This window comes from Pogoniulus pusillus, chromosome Z (assembly GCF_015220805.1).
Source record: "Pogoniulus pusillus isolate bPogPus1 chromosome Z, bPogPus1.pri, whole genome shotgun sequence".
In the NCBI taxonomy this organism is placed as follows: Eukaryota; Metazoa; Chordata; class Aves; order Piciformes; family Lybiidae; genus Pogoniulus; species Pogoniulus pusillus.
In genome coordinates, this window is record NC_087309.1 from 4619566 (window position 1) to 4634199 (window position 14634).

A 14634-nucleotide genomic window follows, 5' to 3' on the forward strand; every position below is an offset into this window, starting at 1 on the left:
GTTTCCTCCCCTGGAGGCTTTCCAAACCTGCCTGGATGCATTCGTGTGTGAACTATCCTAGGGGATCCTCCTTGGCAGGGGAGTTGGACTTGGTGATCTCTGAGGGTCCCTTCCAACCTCTAAGGTTCTGTGATAAATGTCTATTCCTGAACAGTCCTTCTATCTCATTAACTGCACACCCAAGCCGTATTTTGGGCTCAGCCGCGGTCTACTGCAAACAGCGCTAAGGCATAGAAATAGCAGCAATGAAAACAAGATGCCTACCACTGAAATCAAGGCTCCAAGCTAAAGAGAAAAGCCACAGACTCCAAATGCAATTGAAGTTCTCTCTGTGCTTCCTGGTGACCGCTTCAAAATGCATTCCTGTGCTCTGTATGCAAGTTGTCAGCCGTTCCCTTCTGAAAAACACACTGTGCTGTGAGGTCACTTCCTCTTCATAATGAGAAAGCAGTTAGGACAAGGAAACTTTTTCAGGCATGAAACTGGACATGAATCTCTGATCCTGCACATCCAGACAGCAACAGCATCAGATGGTCACAGTTCAAAATACAGCTATGGATCTGCCAAAATATTAAAATGACTTTCAATTAGGGCAAGACACTTCTAAGAGTAAACATACAGAAGACATGAAGGTGTTCTAGCCATTTATTTTCCAGTGTACCGTATGATACAGTTAAAGAAATAAAGCTCAACTATCATAAAACACGTATAGCTTGCTGGATAAACACCTGGCAAAGAGCAAGGCAAATTCCAGCCCATGCTTCATGGAGTTACAGTGAAGCTGAGGCACACTGAAAGGAAATACTTTCTCGGTTGCTGAGTTACAACTCTTTCGGTCTGTTTAGAAGAAAACGAACCAACATAAGCAGAACTTCATCGTTAAAGCCCTTCACATGCCCATCTTCCACTCCATCATACAATGGCTTACTTTCTGTACCCCAACAGATATTCTTCCGAGGGTTATTTTTAACAGTTTCTGCAGTCAGTGCTAAAGTATTCAGCTGGTAACAGAAGAAGGCAAAGTATTTTCCATCAGTCACTACTGCCTGTGACACAAAAGGACGCGTCACGTCTGCTTCGTTCCAGAATCCTACAGAAAGGAAGACAAACCACTGCTTACACAGGACGCAACATTCCTCTCACCTCTTGCACCTAAATCCCCATCCTGAAATACAGAAAGATACTGGCAACTGCAGCTGCTGCTGCTGCACAAAGTTCTATTTGCTTCCACAACACCACACCGTTCTTCATGGGACGTAAACCACGGCCCCAACTGAGGGCATCTGGAAGAACAGACACACAGTGGTGTGGCTGCATTTTGTACACAGTTCCCTACTGCTGACACAAACTCCACACTGCTCAGCCAACTGACTTATCAACATTGCACTAAGTTGTTAATGCATCCAAGTCCTACAAATGGACTGGAGGGGAAATGCCTTTTCACTGTTCCATGCCTCTCCACAGGGCACTGAACATTTGTTCCTCAACAGAGAGCAGCAGATGCAGGCATACACGTAACTGACTATAGGAAGCAGGGAGACAATTCCAAGAGCACTATGCCAGGAAGTAGTAATGCTTCAGGCAAGCCACTGAGCGCAAAGCCTGAAATGGGTAGTCTCAGAATGGATGTTAGGAAGAAGTTCTTCAGCATGAGGGTGCTGAGCCTGGAATGGGTTGCCCAGGGAGCTGGTGGAAGCCTCATCCCTGGATCTGGGACTGGATGATCCTTGTGGTCCCTTCCAGCCCTGACTGATTCTATGGCTCTAAATGGCTTCAGTAGCACGGTTGTTTCCAAGACCCAAACTGCTTGGAATCTACCACCCCACAATAAACGTTGAATGGGCAGGTGAATGCAGAATGCACATTTTTGCATAGGCTGAGCCTCAGATATGAAAAAAAAATATTATTCTGTGTCATTAAAGCTCTCTGAGAATCTTAGCTCTCCAGAGCTGTCTAAGGGCTACTTCACTCCTTGGTTCCACTCCAATTTCAAAGACCTGCTTCAAGAAAGATCTTCAGGAGGAGCTGGTGGCACACAAAAACAGCTCAGAGAATTTCACCATAGGCATTCACCGCCAGGGAGAACTGATCAGATTGACTGTCTCACCTTGATACATGGCTTGTGCTGCGGTCCAGGCAAAGAGACTTGCAACAGCATTAGCTCGATAAACGACTTCAATCTGGTCCTCAAGACGTAGTTTTATAAACCTCTCTCGTTTCATTTTGTCAGGGAAAAGGTGAAACTGAGTGTGTCCATAACAGCATGGGTCTGCTACCTTTGATCCTGTGTGCCCCAGAAAAAAAGGCTCTTCGTTACTCACACAAACACATCCTCACTCCCAGACTCCAGACAACAGGCTGCGACCTCTGCTGCCGACCTTCTATCATTCAACAGTTATGTCAAATACCAAAACTCAAAGCGAGTTTTCGGTCACTTTTCTGTTCAACTCAAGCTTCAAGCAACCCTGGATCGAACATCACACACACAGAAGGATGCTACTCCCCATGACATGGAATCTCTAGAGATTTACATATTGCAGTCATAAGTAGGTGAACTGGGAGAAGCAAGCGGGAGGGGGGCAGGGATGGTGTTTATTTTGGAGTGGTTTTGCTGGTTCAGGAATAGAAACAAAAGGGTCGTTAACATTTCATGTCTAGAAACTCTTACCTATGAACACCTTGTTTTCATACTGCCTTTTGAACAAGGGTAGTTTGGATGGTTTGTGCTCAATAACAGGAACATCTCCCAGATCTGACTCCAGGTGCACAATCTTGAAGAATGCAAGAAAAAGAAAACACATTAACACCAAGTCAGATTTCTGACATCAAGCCATACAAAATACACTACTGTCTCTTAGAAGATGTCCAACTTTGACTGAAATGCTTTTTCTCACCAGAATTTAGTCAAGTGAAAATGCATCATACATTGATGCCTCAATTTTTATTTGCCATGTGCCAAAGAATTGTGTGAAATAGTACTACCAGAGCTGCCAATTTAATTAGCCTGGTGGTTCCCTCAACATGTCCAGCTTTGTAACATCTGACTCCTAACCTAAACAAAGTGCTCAACTAAATGGCAACAAATACCAAGCGTTTATGTCAAGGGAGCAATTTTCTCTTTGTGGTGGGAAACAGACATCGGAGCCCCTTGAGTGTCACAGCATTCACTGTGTAGATCCACAAGAAAAGGATTTCAATAGTGAATCAGCTTCCAGGAAACTAAAGCACACAAGAAAACAGGTAACAAGGCTCATTTTTAGGCTGTCAGGCAGTGATAGGATGGGGGCAGGGAATGGAACAAAGCTGGAAATGGGTAGATTCAGACTGGATGTTAGAAGTTCTCCACCACAAGGGTGGTGAGAGCCTGGAACGGGCTCTGCAGGGAGGAGCTGGAAGCCCCATCCCTGGAGGCATTTAAGGCCAGGCTGAACCAGCCTCTGGACAGCCTGATCTAGTGCGACGTGTCCCTGCCCATGGCAGGGGTGCTGGAATCAGATGATCCTTGAGGTCCCTTCCAACCCTGACCGATTCTGTGACTATGCTCTCTTACTCCAATCCTCTTCATTTACCTGATTTGACTCCCCTCAAACGCACAGAAAACATTCTCCACCACGTTTCAGACACTTGCCAACAGAAAATCAATTAAAAACTCTGTGTAATGAAGCGTAACAACACCCATTTTATGTAAAGCAAAAAGGAAGCAAGGGTGGGAAGTGCTGATACACGGTCAAATGTGCTGTATGTCTTGATTAGTCAGGCCCTGCACACGCTGCCTGCTTTCAGAGGCTGCCAGAAGGAAAAGGGACAATGCACGAGATTAACTTGCTGTTGAAAATGTCCAGACCTCTGGAAGTTGTTTTGGTACACGGATTTGGAGGTGTGGGCGATCATCTATCTGAAATCGAACTGGATCGACTCTACCCTTTCGATGTCCATGAGCAACAACTTCCTCACCATGGTGCCAGTAATAGCTAACTTCAGGGTTCAGATCTGAAAGAAAAGCGAGGAATAACTACAGTGACCATTCATCCTTGTGCATTTAGAACCCTTCCAGTTACGTTCTGTAGCACACAGAATGCTAGGTGCTGGAAGGCACTTCGAAGGCTCATCCAGGACGAACAGGATCACCTAGACCAAATCACACAGGAACACATCCAGGCAGCTGTCGACTATGGCCAGAGTGGCACACTCCACAACTCCCCGGGGCAGCCTGTTCCAGGAACATAATCAAACTCCACTAGCACCACGTCAGATAATGAAAACAAAATTAACTCCTAGGCATGGTCTCTGCAACTCAGCTACACCACTGACCCTCCTACAGGGTTCCCAGTCCGACCACAGCGCCCGAGAGCCCTCGCTTCCCTCTGCCTCCCGCCCGCGTTTCTCACCAAGGGAGGAGGATGCCAGGAGCGGATTGTAGCTCGACAGGTACGCGGCAAGCGCAGAAACGAGCTGCGTAAGGAACGGGCCGGGCGTATGCTCCTGCTCACGGTAGAGGAACGGCCTCTTCTTGCTCTGGTAGAAGCTCTCGTGTAGAAGCGCGTCACAGACGAGGGAGCGCAGCTCGCCCATATTCAAGTATGGCTTGGCTCCCACCGCCGGCTCTGCCGTTCCCTCAGCGCCCGGTGCCGCCGCTCTCGCCTCAGGGGCTCTGGTGTCCTCAGGCGCCGCTTGTGCCGCGCCTTCCCGAGCTCCCGCGGGCTCTGCAGCTACGGGCGCTTGGGCTTTCGCGGCTCGCAGCGCCGCATTCCCGGGCAACCCTGGCACGAAGACGGTCTTGGTGAAGCTCCGGTACCAGCGGTCGGCGTTGATGGCGATGGTCTGCGGGTAAACCGTGTACTTGGGCCGCTGCAACCGGCCGTAGAGCCGCAGCTTCTCCTCGATCGAGGCTGCCCCATGCACTCTCTGGTAGAAATGCTCCAGGCGCCGCCGCCTGGCCGCTTTGCTCTGCGCCGTAGCGGAAGCCACGACGGGCGGGTAAAGCGAGTCAGGGGGCTGCGAGGAGACAGCGAGCCCCGTGTGCGAGGACCAGCACCGGCCGTGCCACAGCAGCCGCCGTCCTCTGGACGCCGCCATTTCGCAGCGCTGCGAGGCGGCGGGAGCCAAGGGTTCCGCTGCCGGGGAGCTCTGACTGGCCGCTGGGAACCAGGTGACCAAGCGCCTCGCCCAGTCGGCTGCGCCCGGAGAGCGCTGCCGGGACAGAACGGGGCGCGGCTTCGGGGACCCCTGGGCGTACCGGGAGCCCTTGAGCGCCGCCACGGCGCGGCGCATGCGCCTCGGGTGCCCTCTCGCCTCTCGGGGGGCGGAAACTACTGCTCCCAGGATGCGCGGCGGGAGGCTGTGGGCGCCCCGCGGGGTGGGTAGTGCTCGCCTCGTTACCGCTCCGTCGGGGACTTCCCTGGCTGCGGTCCGTTCCTGCTCATGTCGAGCTGACGCTTGGTAGGAAGGCCCGCACCCGAAACCCTGGAGCGGTTGTGTGGCACAAACAAGGAGCCTTTGCGTGCTCTCAGTCAAGACAGTAACATTTTCGAAGCAGATTTCTGAGTGGTCATTTTCAGGACGTAATCACCACCACCACTGCCACCGCCTCTCCTGCCTGGCTTGCCGGTGGCTTGAAGAGCCAAGGCGCGGGGCTGTGTGTGTGTGGCTACGCGCGGGGTGGGTGGTGGATTTCTGCACCAATTCATAGAATCAGCCAAGTCGGAAGAGACCTCCAAGCTCATCCAGTCCAACCTAGCACCCAGCCCTGTCCAATCCACTACACCATGGCACTAAGTGTCTCATCCAGGCTTTGCTTGAACACCTCCAGGGACAGTGACTCCACCACCTCCCTGGGCAGCCCATTCCAATGCCAATCACTCTCTCTGCCAAAAACTTCCTCCTAACATCCAGCCTAGACCTCCCCCAGCACAACTTGAGACTGTGTCCCCTTGTTCTGTTGCTGGGTGCCTGGCAGAAGAGCCCAACCCCACCTGGCTACAGCCTCCCTTCAGGTAGTTGCAGGCAGCAATGAGCTCTGCCCTGAGCCTCCTCTGCTGCAGGCTGCACAACCCCAGCTCCCTCAGCCTCTCCTCACAGGGCTGTGCTCCAGGCCCCTCACCAGGCTTGCTGCCCTTCTCTGGACACCTTCCAGCACCTCAACAGCTCTCTTGAATTCAGGAGTCCAGAACTTGACACAGCACTCAAGCTGTGGCCTGACCAGTGCTGAGTACAGATGCTGAGTAACCTCCCTTGTCCTGCTGGCCACACTGTTCATGATCATAGGCCAATGGCTGTCTTGGCCACCTGGGCACACTGCTGCCTCATCTTCAGCTACTGTCTACAGGCAACTGCAGGTCCCTTTCTGTCTGCCTGCTCTCAGCCACTCTGTTCCCAGCCTGTAGTGCTGCTTGGGGTTGTTGTGGCCAAAGTGCAGAACCCTGCACTTGGCCTTGTTACATCTCATCCCATTGGCCTCTGCCCACCTATCCAGCCTGTCCAGATCCTTCTGCAGGGCTCTCCTACCCTCCAACAGCTCCACACCTGCTCCTTGCTTGGTGTCATCTGCAAACTCACTGATGCAGGACTCGATCCCCTGGTCCAGATCATCAGTAAAGATATTGAGCAGGACCGGGCCCAGCACTGATCGCTGGGTGATGCCACTAGTGACTGAATGCTTTTCTCACCTGTTTTAAGGGAAAAGGGTCTTGCAGAAACACAAAATTACTTGTTTACAAAATTTGAAAGCTTGAAGATGTGTGACATAGGTTGGAGAATGGGTAACAGAAGCCAGCCTGATTGCCTCAGCATCCATGAATATAAAAGCCTGGGCTGATCTGCTCTGCTGTAGCGTAGGAAGGACTCAGTTTTCAGGACAGTGGGTACCAACAGGGCTAAGTGTAAAGGGAAGTAGCAGCTTGTGGAAACTGCAACACATATGAAGCTGGCTTTATTAAAAGAATCAAGTTCTGTTAGAATTTAGCTGCTTGTGTAATTTGCTTGTGAAAGTTGAAATAAGCAAAACTGTACTGCAATCAGGCATACTGACACTGCAAAAAGGACTGCAATTAATTTTTATCTTTGAGATACTTGGAAAAGTTGAAGGTGTTTCTCCTTGGTGAACAGATGAAACTTACTATTTAGTCTTAAATGTTTTCCTTTTTTTTTTTTTTCTTCCTCTTTTCTGTATTTTCCAAACTGTCTGAAACATTGTAGTGGTCCTGGGAGTTACCTACCCACACCTACAATGAATTGACCCAGACTAGACTCAGCCAGCTAGAGGTTAAGGAATGGAGCTGTCTACTCACAGCGTAGCACAATATACAACCAGGTATTTACAATATATTACAAATATGTACATCTATATAAAAGTTAAAAGTAATACAGAAACACAATACCCTTCTGCCCAGGAGGGGCTCCCAACCATCCTTCCTCCTTCTTTCCAAACCCCCTCTCTTATCCCAGAATCTGCCTGTCTCCGTTCTAATTTAAATTCCCAGAGACTCAAATATATTTGATAGATCCTATAACGATTTATAGAGTGCCCTTCCCTCTTCCCCCTTCTTTCCCAAAAGAAAGGGATTAGATGTAGAGTGAGGAAAGGTAAGCACCCCCAAATAAATCGTCTCACCCTGATTTGGGAGTTAAGTGTAACAATAAATTAAAAAGGTATCTGAGGTGGGGAAGTTACAAAGGTATAGGGAAGGGAAAAGAACAAATACAAAGTGTGTAGATACAACCAGATTTTGATGGTAAGGGGTTTGTTTGCCTCATGGGTGATGGCCATGTGTTAAAAGAGAGCCAGGAACAGGATGGTGATGCTGGTAAGCAGGGAGCGCAGAGAGAGGGAACAGGAAGTCCCCCTGCTTTTATGGATCTTTAGACAGGAAAGGGGAGTGGGGTAACCATCACCTGGTGGTGTTCAGACCCACCCCTGGGGAGGGGTCAAGACCACCTAGGGCCAGGTTCAAGGTCACTCCCCCTGGAGGGTTAACTCTGTACATTCCACCCCTTGGTTAGACCATTTCTACCTTCCTTCAAACAGTCTCCTTTTCCAAAGACAGGAAAATGTGTCCATGGATTAAGAGTTCTTAAACCCTTCTTGGTCCCTGGCTGTATCCCAAAGCGATGTGCTTCTCCAGTGCAGATTGGTGAGGTGGGGTTGGTCTCTTCTCACAGACAACCAGCAACAGAGGGGATTGAGTCCAGCATCAGTAAATTTGCAGATGACACCAAGCTAGGAGCAGGTGTGGAGCTGTTGGAAGGTAGGAGAGCCCTGCAGAGGGACCTGGACAGGCTGGATGGGTGGGCAGAGGCCAATGGGATGAGATGTAACAAGGCCAAGTGCAGGGTTCTGCACTTTGGCCACAACAACCCCAAGCAGCACTACAGGCTGGGAACAGAGTGGCTGGAGAGCAGCCAGGAGGAAAGGGACCTGGGGGCACTGGTAGATAGTAGGCTGAAGATGGGCCAGCAGTGTGCCCAGGTGGCCAAGAGAGCCAATGGCATCCTGGTCTGGCTCAGGAACAGTGTGGCCAGCAGGACAAAGGAGGTTATTCTTCCCCTGTACTCAGCACTGCTCAGGCCACACCTTGAGTGCTGTGTCAAGTTCTGGGCTCCTCAATGGAAGAGAGATGTTGAGGTGCTGGAATGTGTCCAGAGAAGGGCAAAGAAGCTGGTGAAGGGCCTGGAACAGAAACCCTGTGAGGAGAGGCTGAGGGAGCTGGGGTTGTGCAGCCTGGAGAAGAGGAGGCTCAGGGCAGACCTCATTGCTGTCTACAACTACCTGAAGGGAGGTTGTAGCCAGGTGGGGTTGTTCTCTTCTGCCAGGCAACCAGCAACAGAGCAAGGGGACACAGTCTCAAGTTGTGCTGGGGGAGGTTCAGGCTGGATGTTAGGAGGAAGCTCCTGCCATAGAGAGTGATTGGCATTGGAATGGGCTGCCCAGGGAGGTGGTGGCGTCACCGTCCCTGGGGGTGCTCAAGCAAAGCCTGGCTGGGACACTTAGTGCCATGTTCTGGTTGATTGTCTAGGGCTGGGTGCTAGGCTGGACTGGATGATCTTGGAGGTCTCTTCCAACCTGGTTGATTCTATGAAAGAGGAGCACTTCTATTAGAAAATCTGTGGAGTCAACTATGGTGTCCCTAAGATCATGCAAATGGAAGACTAACGAGTAAACTCCACATCAGTATAAAGATGAAGATCTGGATTGAGAACATAACTATTGCAGGAGGAAGATAATATATAAATATATAATGTGGTGTGGCTGAGGTGGCAAACATTCAAGTTTGTTCTTAAAAGGTGTCCTGAAGTTAGAATTTGAGGAATAGCAGCCATCCCACTTGCCTCCTCTTTTCTTCTAGTGTCAAGGACACCAAACTTCTTCACCTAATGGAAATGGAAAATTGGAAATCTAACTTTAAGTCACATAATCAGTCATTGACTTCTTTTAGCAGATGAGGACTGATGATCAAGTATTTTTTTGCTGCCTTAAATAAAAAATCCAAATGACTCATTTCCTATATTTGCATAATGTGAGCTCTGTTTTACAGCTTAGACACTTCCTTCAGACAGCCAAAATACCATGTATGAAAAACTCTCAAGAAATTGAGAATTGCATGTATGAAAAAAAAACATCCCTTCCAATACCCAGCAAAAGCCAAAGGACACTGCCTCCACAGACTGCATCTCTGGTGTATCCTCTGTATTTCTCCAGCTAGCAAAAATGTAGGCCTTTCAGCAAACTCTGAAACGTTACTTCAACCTATTACAAGACACTGATATCTGCAACTACCTGAAAGGAGGTTGTAGCCAAGTGAGGTTGGTCTCTTCTGCCAGGCAAGCAGCAACAGAACAAGGGGACGCAGTCTCAAGTTGTGGCAGGGGAGGTCTAGGCTGGATGTTAGGAGGAAGTTGTTGCCAGAGAGAGTGATTTGCATTGGAATGGGCTGCCCAGGGAGGTGGTAGAGGCACCGTCCCTGGAGGTGTTCAAATTAAAAATGGGATGAGACACTTAGTGCCATGGTCTGGTTGATTGGCTAGGGCTGGGTTCTAGGTTGGACTGGATGATCGTGGAGGTCTCTTCCAACCTGCTTGATTCTATGATTCTATGTTTCAAAGGAAGTCAGTGATGTCAAGGACAAGGTGTGCTAAATGAAGAGTCTTCTGGCATCTACATTATGAGCCATTTCTGCCGTCCTGAGAAACACATAATGCAGCATAAGCTGAAAGGATCATTGTGATGGTTTGGGCTCTTACCCGCCCCCCCACACTTTGTATTTGCCCCAGCTAACTCAGACGGACCCTAGGATTATAGATGAAGCAATTTATTTACAGCTAGCAGAATTTACAAGCAGATATTGTATTTGGTTGGTGCATTGCTCTGGTCTGGTTTTGTTTTCTTGGCATTTAGTTGGATAAAAGCTCAAATTGTTGCTTATTTTATTGATCTGGCTTATAATAAGGCTAAAGCTAAGGTTTCAGATATGTTCTAAATGGAGAAAAAGTCTTTCTTCTTCCCAGAGTTCTCAGCGTAACTGTGAGAGAAGTAGACACCATGTTTTTCATTCCACTGCCTGTTATCAAGTTCTTTTACCAAAACATTCCAGCTTGCTTCTAACTAGCACAATCATCACAGACACTTAGCAGGTGTGGAATTGGGAAGTGTGCTGCCATGCTTAACATGGTAAATCCACACACTGTCCATACTAGTGCAAACCCAAGGCCCAGCAGACATTATATGGACTGGGTATGATCTATGCCAAGCTTGCTTGAAGCTTGAGCCACTAAATGAACCTTTTATTACCTGTGTGGCTGTAAAATGGGCTGCCTGGGGAGGTGGTGGAGGCACCGTCCCTGGAGGTCTTCAAGAAGAGACTGGATGAGGCACTTAGTGCCATGGTCTGGTTGATTGGATAGGGCTGGGTGCTAGGTTGGACTGGATGATCTTGGAAGTCTCTTCCAATCTGGTTGATTCTATGATTCTATGAATATTCAAATGTGTGTTAAGCTCAGTCAGTGGGAACACTTAACCACTACAAAACACACAGAACCAAAGGGTAACTGGATTTCTAAATGCAGCACCAGATTCAGTTTCTCTCTGGTTCTAATGGATCTGCATTGTGCATGATGGAAAAATGCACAAACGCATGTCTTTCTCAACCAAAATGATCCACACTTGAAGTGTCATCCATTTAGTTTTAATAGCTTGGAGCTTGAGGGCAGTGTATTTGGTCGTTAAAAAAGTATTGCATCTTCTTCTAAACAAGAGAGGAACATCCAATACTTAGGTTCTTGAGTGCTGACCACAAAAAGTACTTAACGTCTTCCCTAAGTGTATGAACATTTTGGTATGTGTGGAGGTCAGCTGTTATTTATCTCTGGTGATTAAGGCTAGAAGATGACTGTGAGATAAATACGTGACCTGACTGATGACTCACAACTGACTCACAATCAAATGTCTGCCAAGACTATTTCTGAAAAGTACATATGGTTACAGATTTTTTAATTTTTCTTTTTACCTATCTTTTACTGACTTCTGGCACAGCTTCATTGTAGCAGCACAGAAACATGCAGACTGGAGGGAAACTCCAGTCCTCTGATGTCCTGCTCCAAGCAAGGCCAGTTAGTTCCAGCTGCTTTTTGTTGAACTAAGGTTTTAAAATATCCAAGGATGTATCTTCCAGTTCTCTTCTGGGTCTCTGTTCCAGTGCAAGAAAAGACTGGATGAGGCACTTTAGTGCCATGGTCTAGATGACTGAATAGGGCTGGGGGATAGGTTGAACTGGATGATCTTGGAGGTCTCTTCCAACCTGGTTGATTGTATGATTCTATGGTAAAAAAACCTTTTTGCATATCAAGTCAAATTTTCCAAGTTCCATATTGTGCGTTTTGCTTCTCAGTCTTCTACAGTGCCGCTATAAACCTCTGTCTCTTTCTTCTCTAAGCTTTTCCATTAGGCACCTTAAGACAGCAGTCCCATTTTTGACTAAGTCTTCCCTTCTTCAGGCTGAAGAAGTCCTGGTCCTTCAGCCTCTCCTTATAGGGCATTTGCTGCAGCCAGTGAACATCCCTCCACAGTGCCCTTCCCTACATTCATTTCTGTCTGTCCTTTCTTCACTAGGGAGTCCAAAACTGGGACACAATACTCCATATTTAGTCTCCCACACACTAAACAAAGGGAAAGAATGACTTCTCTCAGCCTGCTGGCTGCCTTCCTCTTTGTACAGCCTTCTACACTGTTGCCTCTTACTGTCTATCAAGGCCTTCATTTTCTGTAGGTCTGCTCTCCAGCCAGTCAGTCCCCAGCCTGTACAGGTGCATGGAGGTTATTCTGTCCCAGGAGTTTGCTTTTGTCTTTGTCCAGCTTCAGGAGGTACCTGTCAGCCCACATCTCCAGCCTCTGTAGACTGCAATAGCCTTTGTGGAGTCACAGCCATAAAACTGTATAGACAACAAAACAGCCTACAAGACATATCACATAAAATACCAAATCTGCATGGGAACCTAACTCTGGGATAACAAAAGGTGAAGACAGTGGAGGAAGGAATTCAGTGTATGCTGAAAATTGTTAGAAATGCTCTTCATGGTTGCATTTTCCAGCTGCAATACAGACACTATCAGCACTTAGTATAACTGTGTTTGGAGACCATCTCACTTATGAATCTCTTATTAGAGTAAGTGACTGCATCTGTATCAGTAAATCAGCTGGCACAGAACAGCATACCTCTGTACTATCAACCTGTCTTAGATCCCAAGTGAAGGAGCCCTTATGCACAGCTCATTGGGTATGCCCCCTGCCCATGGCCAGCAATTACCTGGGGGCATCTCAGTGACACAATTCACATATTTAAGCTCTAACAATAAAACCAAGTCCTGGTGCTGGTTAATTTTCCATTACAGATGATATTTCTGTTTCTCCCCACGCCCCTGTACTTTATCTTTCATTGTCTAAACTCCTCTTCACACCATTTCCAGCATTTTTTTTCAGTGACTGAAGAGATCAGAATTTACTGAGTTTGTATGTAAGAGAAGGACACAACTCATTTTTGTATGACTCGTCTTACTAATTTTGACTGTTGCAGTTAGGCATCTACTGCACTAAATGCCAAGCCATAGAGAGGAAAACTCTTAAGGAGTGATTTGTTCTGTCCTCTCCTAACACATTTTTTTTAGGAGGCATAAATAGCTTTCTAAAGCTAAGGCCCTGATGAAACAACTCTTGAATCGGCTCTCCTCAGATCCCCAACTGGAGTACTCTGTGAAGTTCTGGAGCCCCCAGCACAAGAAGGACATGGAACTGTTGGAGCCAGTCCAGAGGAGAGCCACAAAGATGCTCAGAAGGCTGCAGCAGCTCTGCTCTGAGGACAGGCTATGAGAGTTTGGGCTCTGCAGCCTGGAGAAGAGAAGGCTTTGAGGAGACCTTGGAGTGGCCTTCCAGTATCTGAAGGGGGCTACAGGAAGGCTGGGGAGGGACTATTGATAAGGTGTTGTAATGACAGGATGAGGAAGAATGGGTTTAAACTGGCAGAGAGGAGGTTCAAAATGGATGTTAGGAAGAAGTTGTTTGCAGTGAGGGTGATGAGACACTGGCATAGGTTGCCCAGGGAGGTTGTGGCTGCTCCCTCCCTGGAGGTGTTCAAGGCCAGGCTGGATGAGTCCTTGAGTGACCTATTCTGGTGGGAGGTGTCCCTGCCTATGGTGGAGGGTTGGAACTGGGTGATCTTTGAGGTGCCTTCCAACCTAACCATTCTATGATTCTATGATTAATTTAGAGGGGAAAAAAAAAAAAAACAACAACAACAAACTAAGTTTTTCTCACTGTATTTGCAGTGTTTTGTTTGCAGACTACTGAATCACTCTCTTATGATGACTTTTGGGTTTCAGTATAAACAGCAAATGGGAAGGTTGTGTTTTACAAATTGAGAAGCCGCTGTGTTTGGTGAAAATCCGACGCAGCATACACTCTTAAAGCTTTCAAAAAGCACAAGAACGATGTGAAAAAGCATATTGCTGTACCAGACAATACCACTAGATGTCAACATCATCCCACAGAAAAGTCAGCGGCGACCTCGGGTTTTCCTTTGGGATGGTCTACAAGAAGCACTGGTTCCACCAACACGGCACTGAGATAAAGACTTAGTTTATGTTTTGCTGGCTCTGATGTTTTGTAGTACAATCAAAAGCTACGTGTTACCATTTTTTGGTGGCTAATTCTCAGGGGAGAACCTGATTTGGAGTCCGAAGCTAGCTCAGATTAGTGAATCTGAGAACATGGTTGGTTGCTGCCACAGCTCAGTCCAGCAGAGTATGGATCAGTACAGAGTATGATCTCAAGGTCCTATTCCCATCTTTATTACTGCAATACTCCATGATTTTGATAAGCCATGATTTCACCTTAGCTTTTTCTGGTTTAAGTTTACTATTGATATTAGCTTCCTCAGTTCAAGTACTATAGAATCATAGAATCATAGAATCAACCAGGTTGGAAGAGACCTCCAAGATCATCCAGTCCAACCTATCCCCCAGCCCTATGCAATCAACCAGACCATGGCAGTAAGTGCCTCATCCAGGCTTCTCTTGAACACCTCCAGGGACAGTGCCTCCACCACCTCCCTGGGCAGCCCATTCCAATGCCAATCACTCTCTCTGTGAAGA

General features: G+C 47.8%; 1 protein-coding gene across 1 annotated transcript; it reads right to left on the minus strand.

Annotated features, from left to right (window-relative positions):
- Positions 1 to 631: 631 nt before the first annotated feature.
- Positions 632 to 5213, minus strand: MRPS30 (mitochondrial ribosomal protein S30). The gene is made up of 5 exons (XM_064140424.1): positions 4389 to 5213; positions 3845 to 3990; positions 2669 to 2771; positions 2108 to 2284; positions 632 to 1090 (listed from the first exon to the last, which is right to left on the minus strand). The coding sequence occupies exons 1-5, from the start codon at positions 5074 to 5076 to the stop codon at positions 822 to 824; spliced, it is 1383 nt and encodes a 460-aa protein (XP_063996494.1). The 5' UTR covers positions 5077 to 5213; the 3' UTR covers positions 632 to 821.
- Positions 5214 to 14634: the final 9421 nt, after the last annotated feature.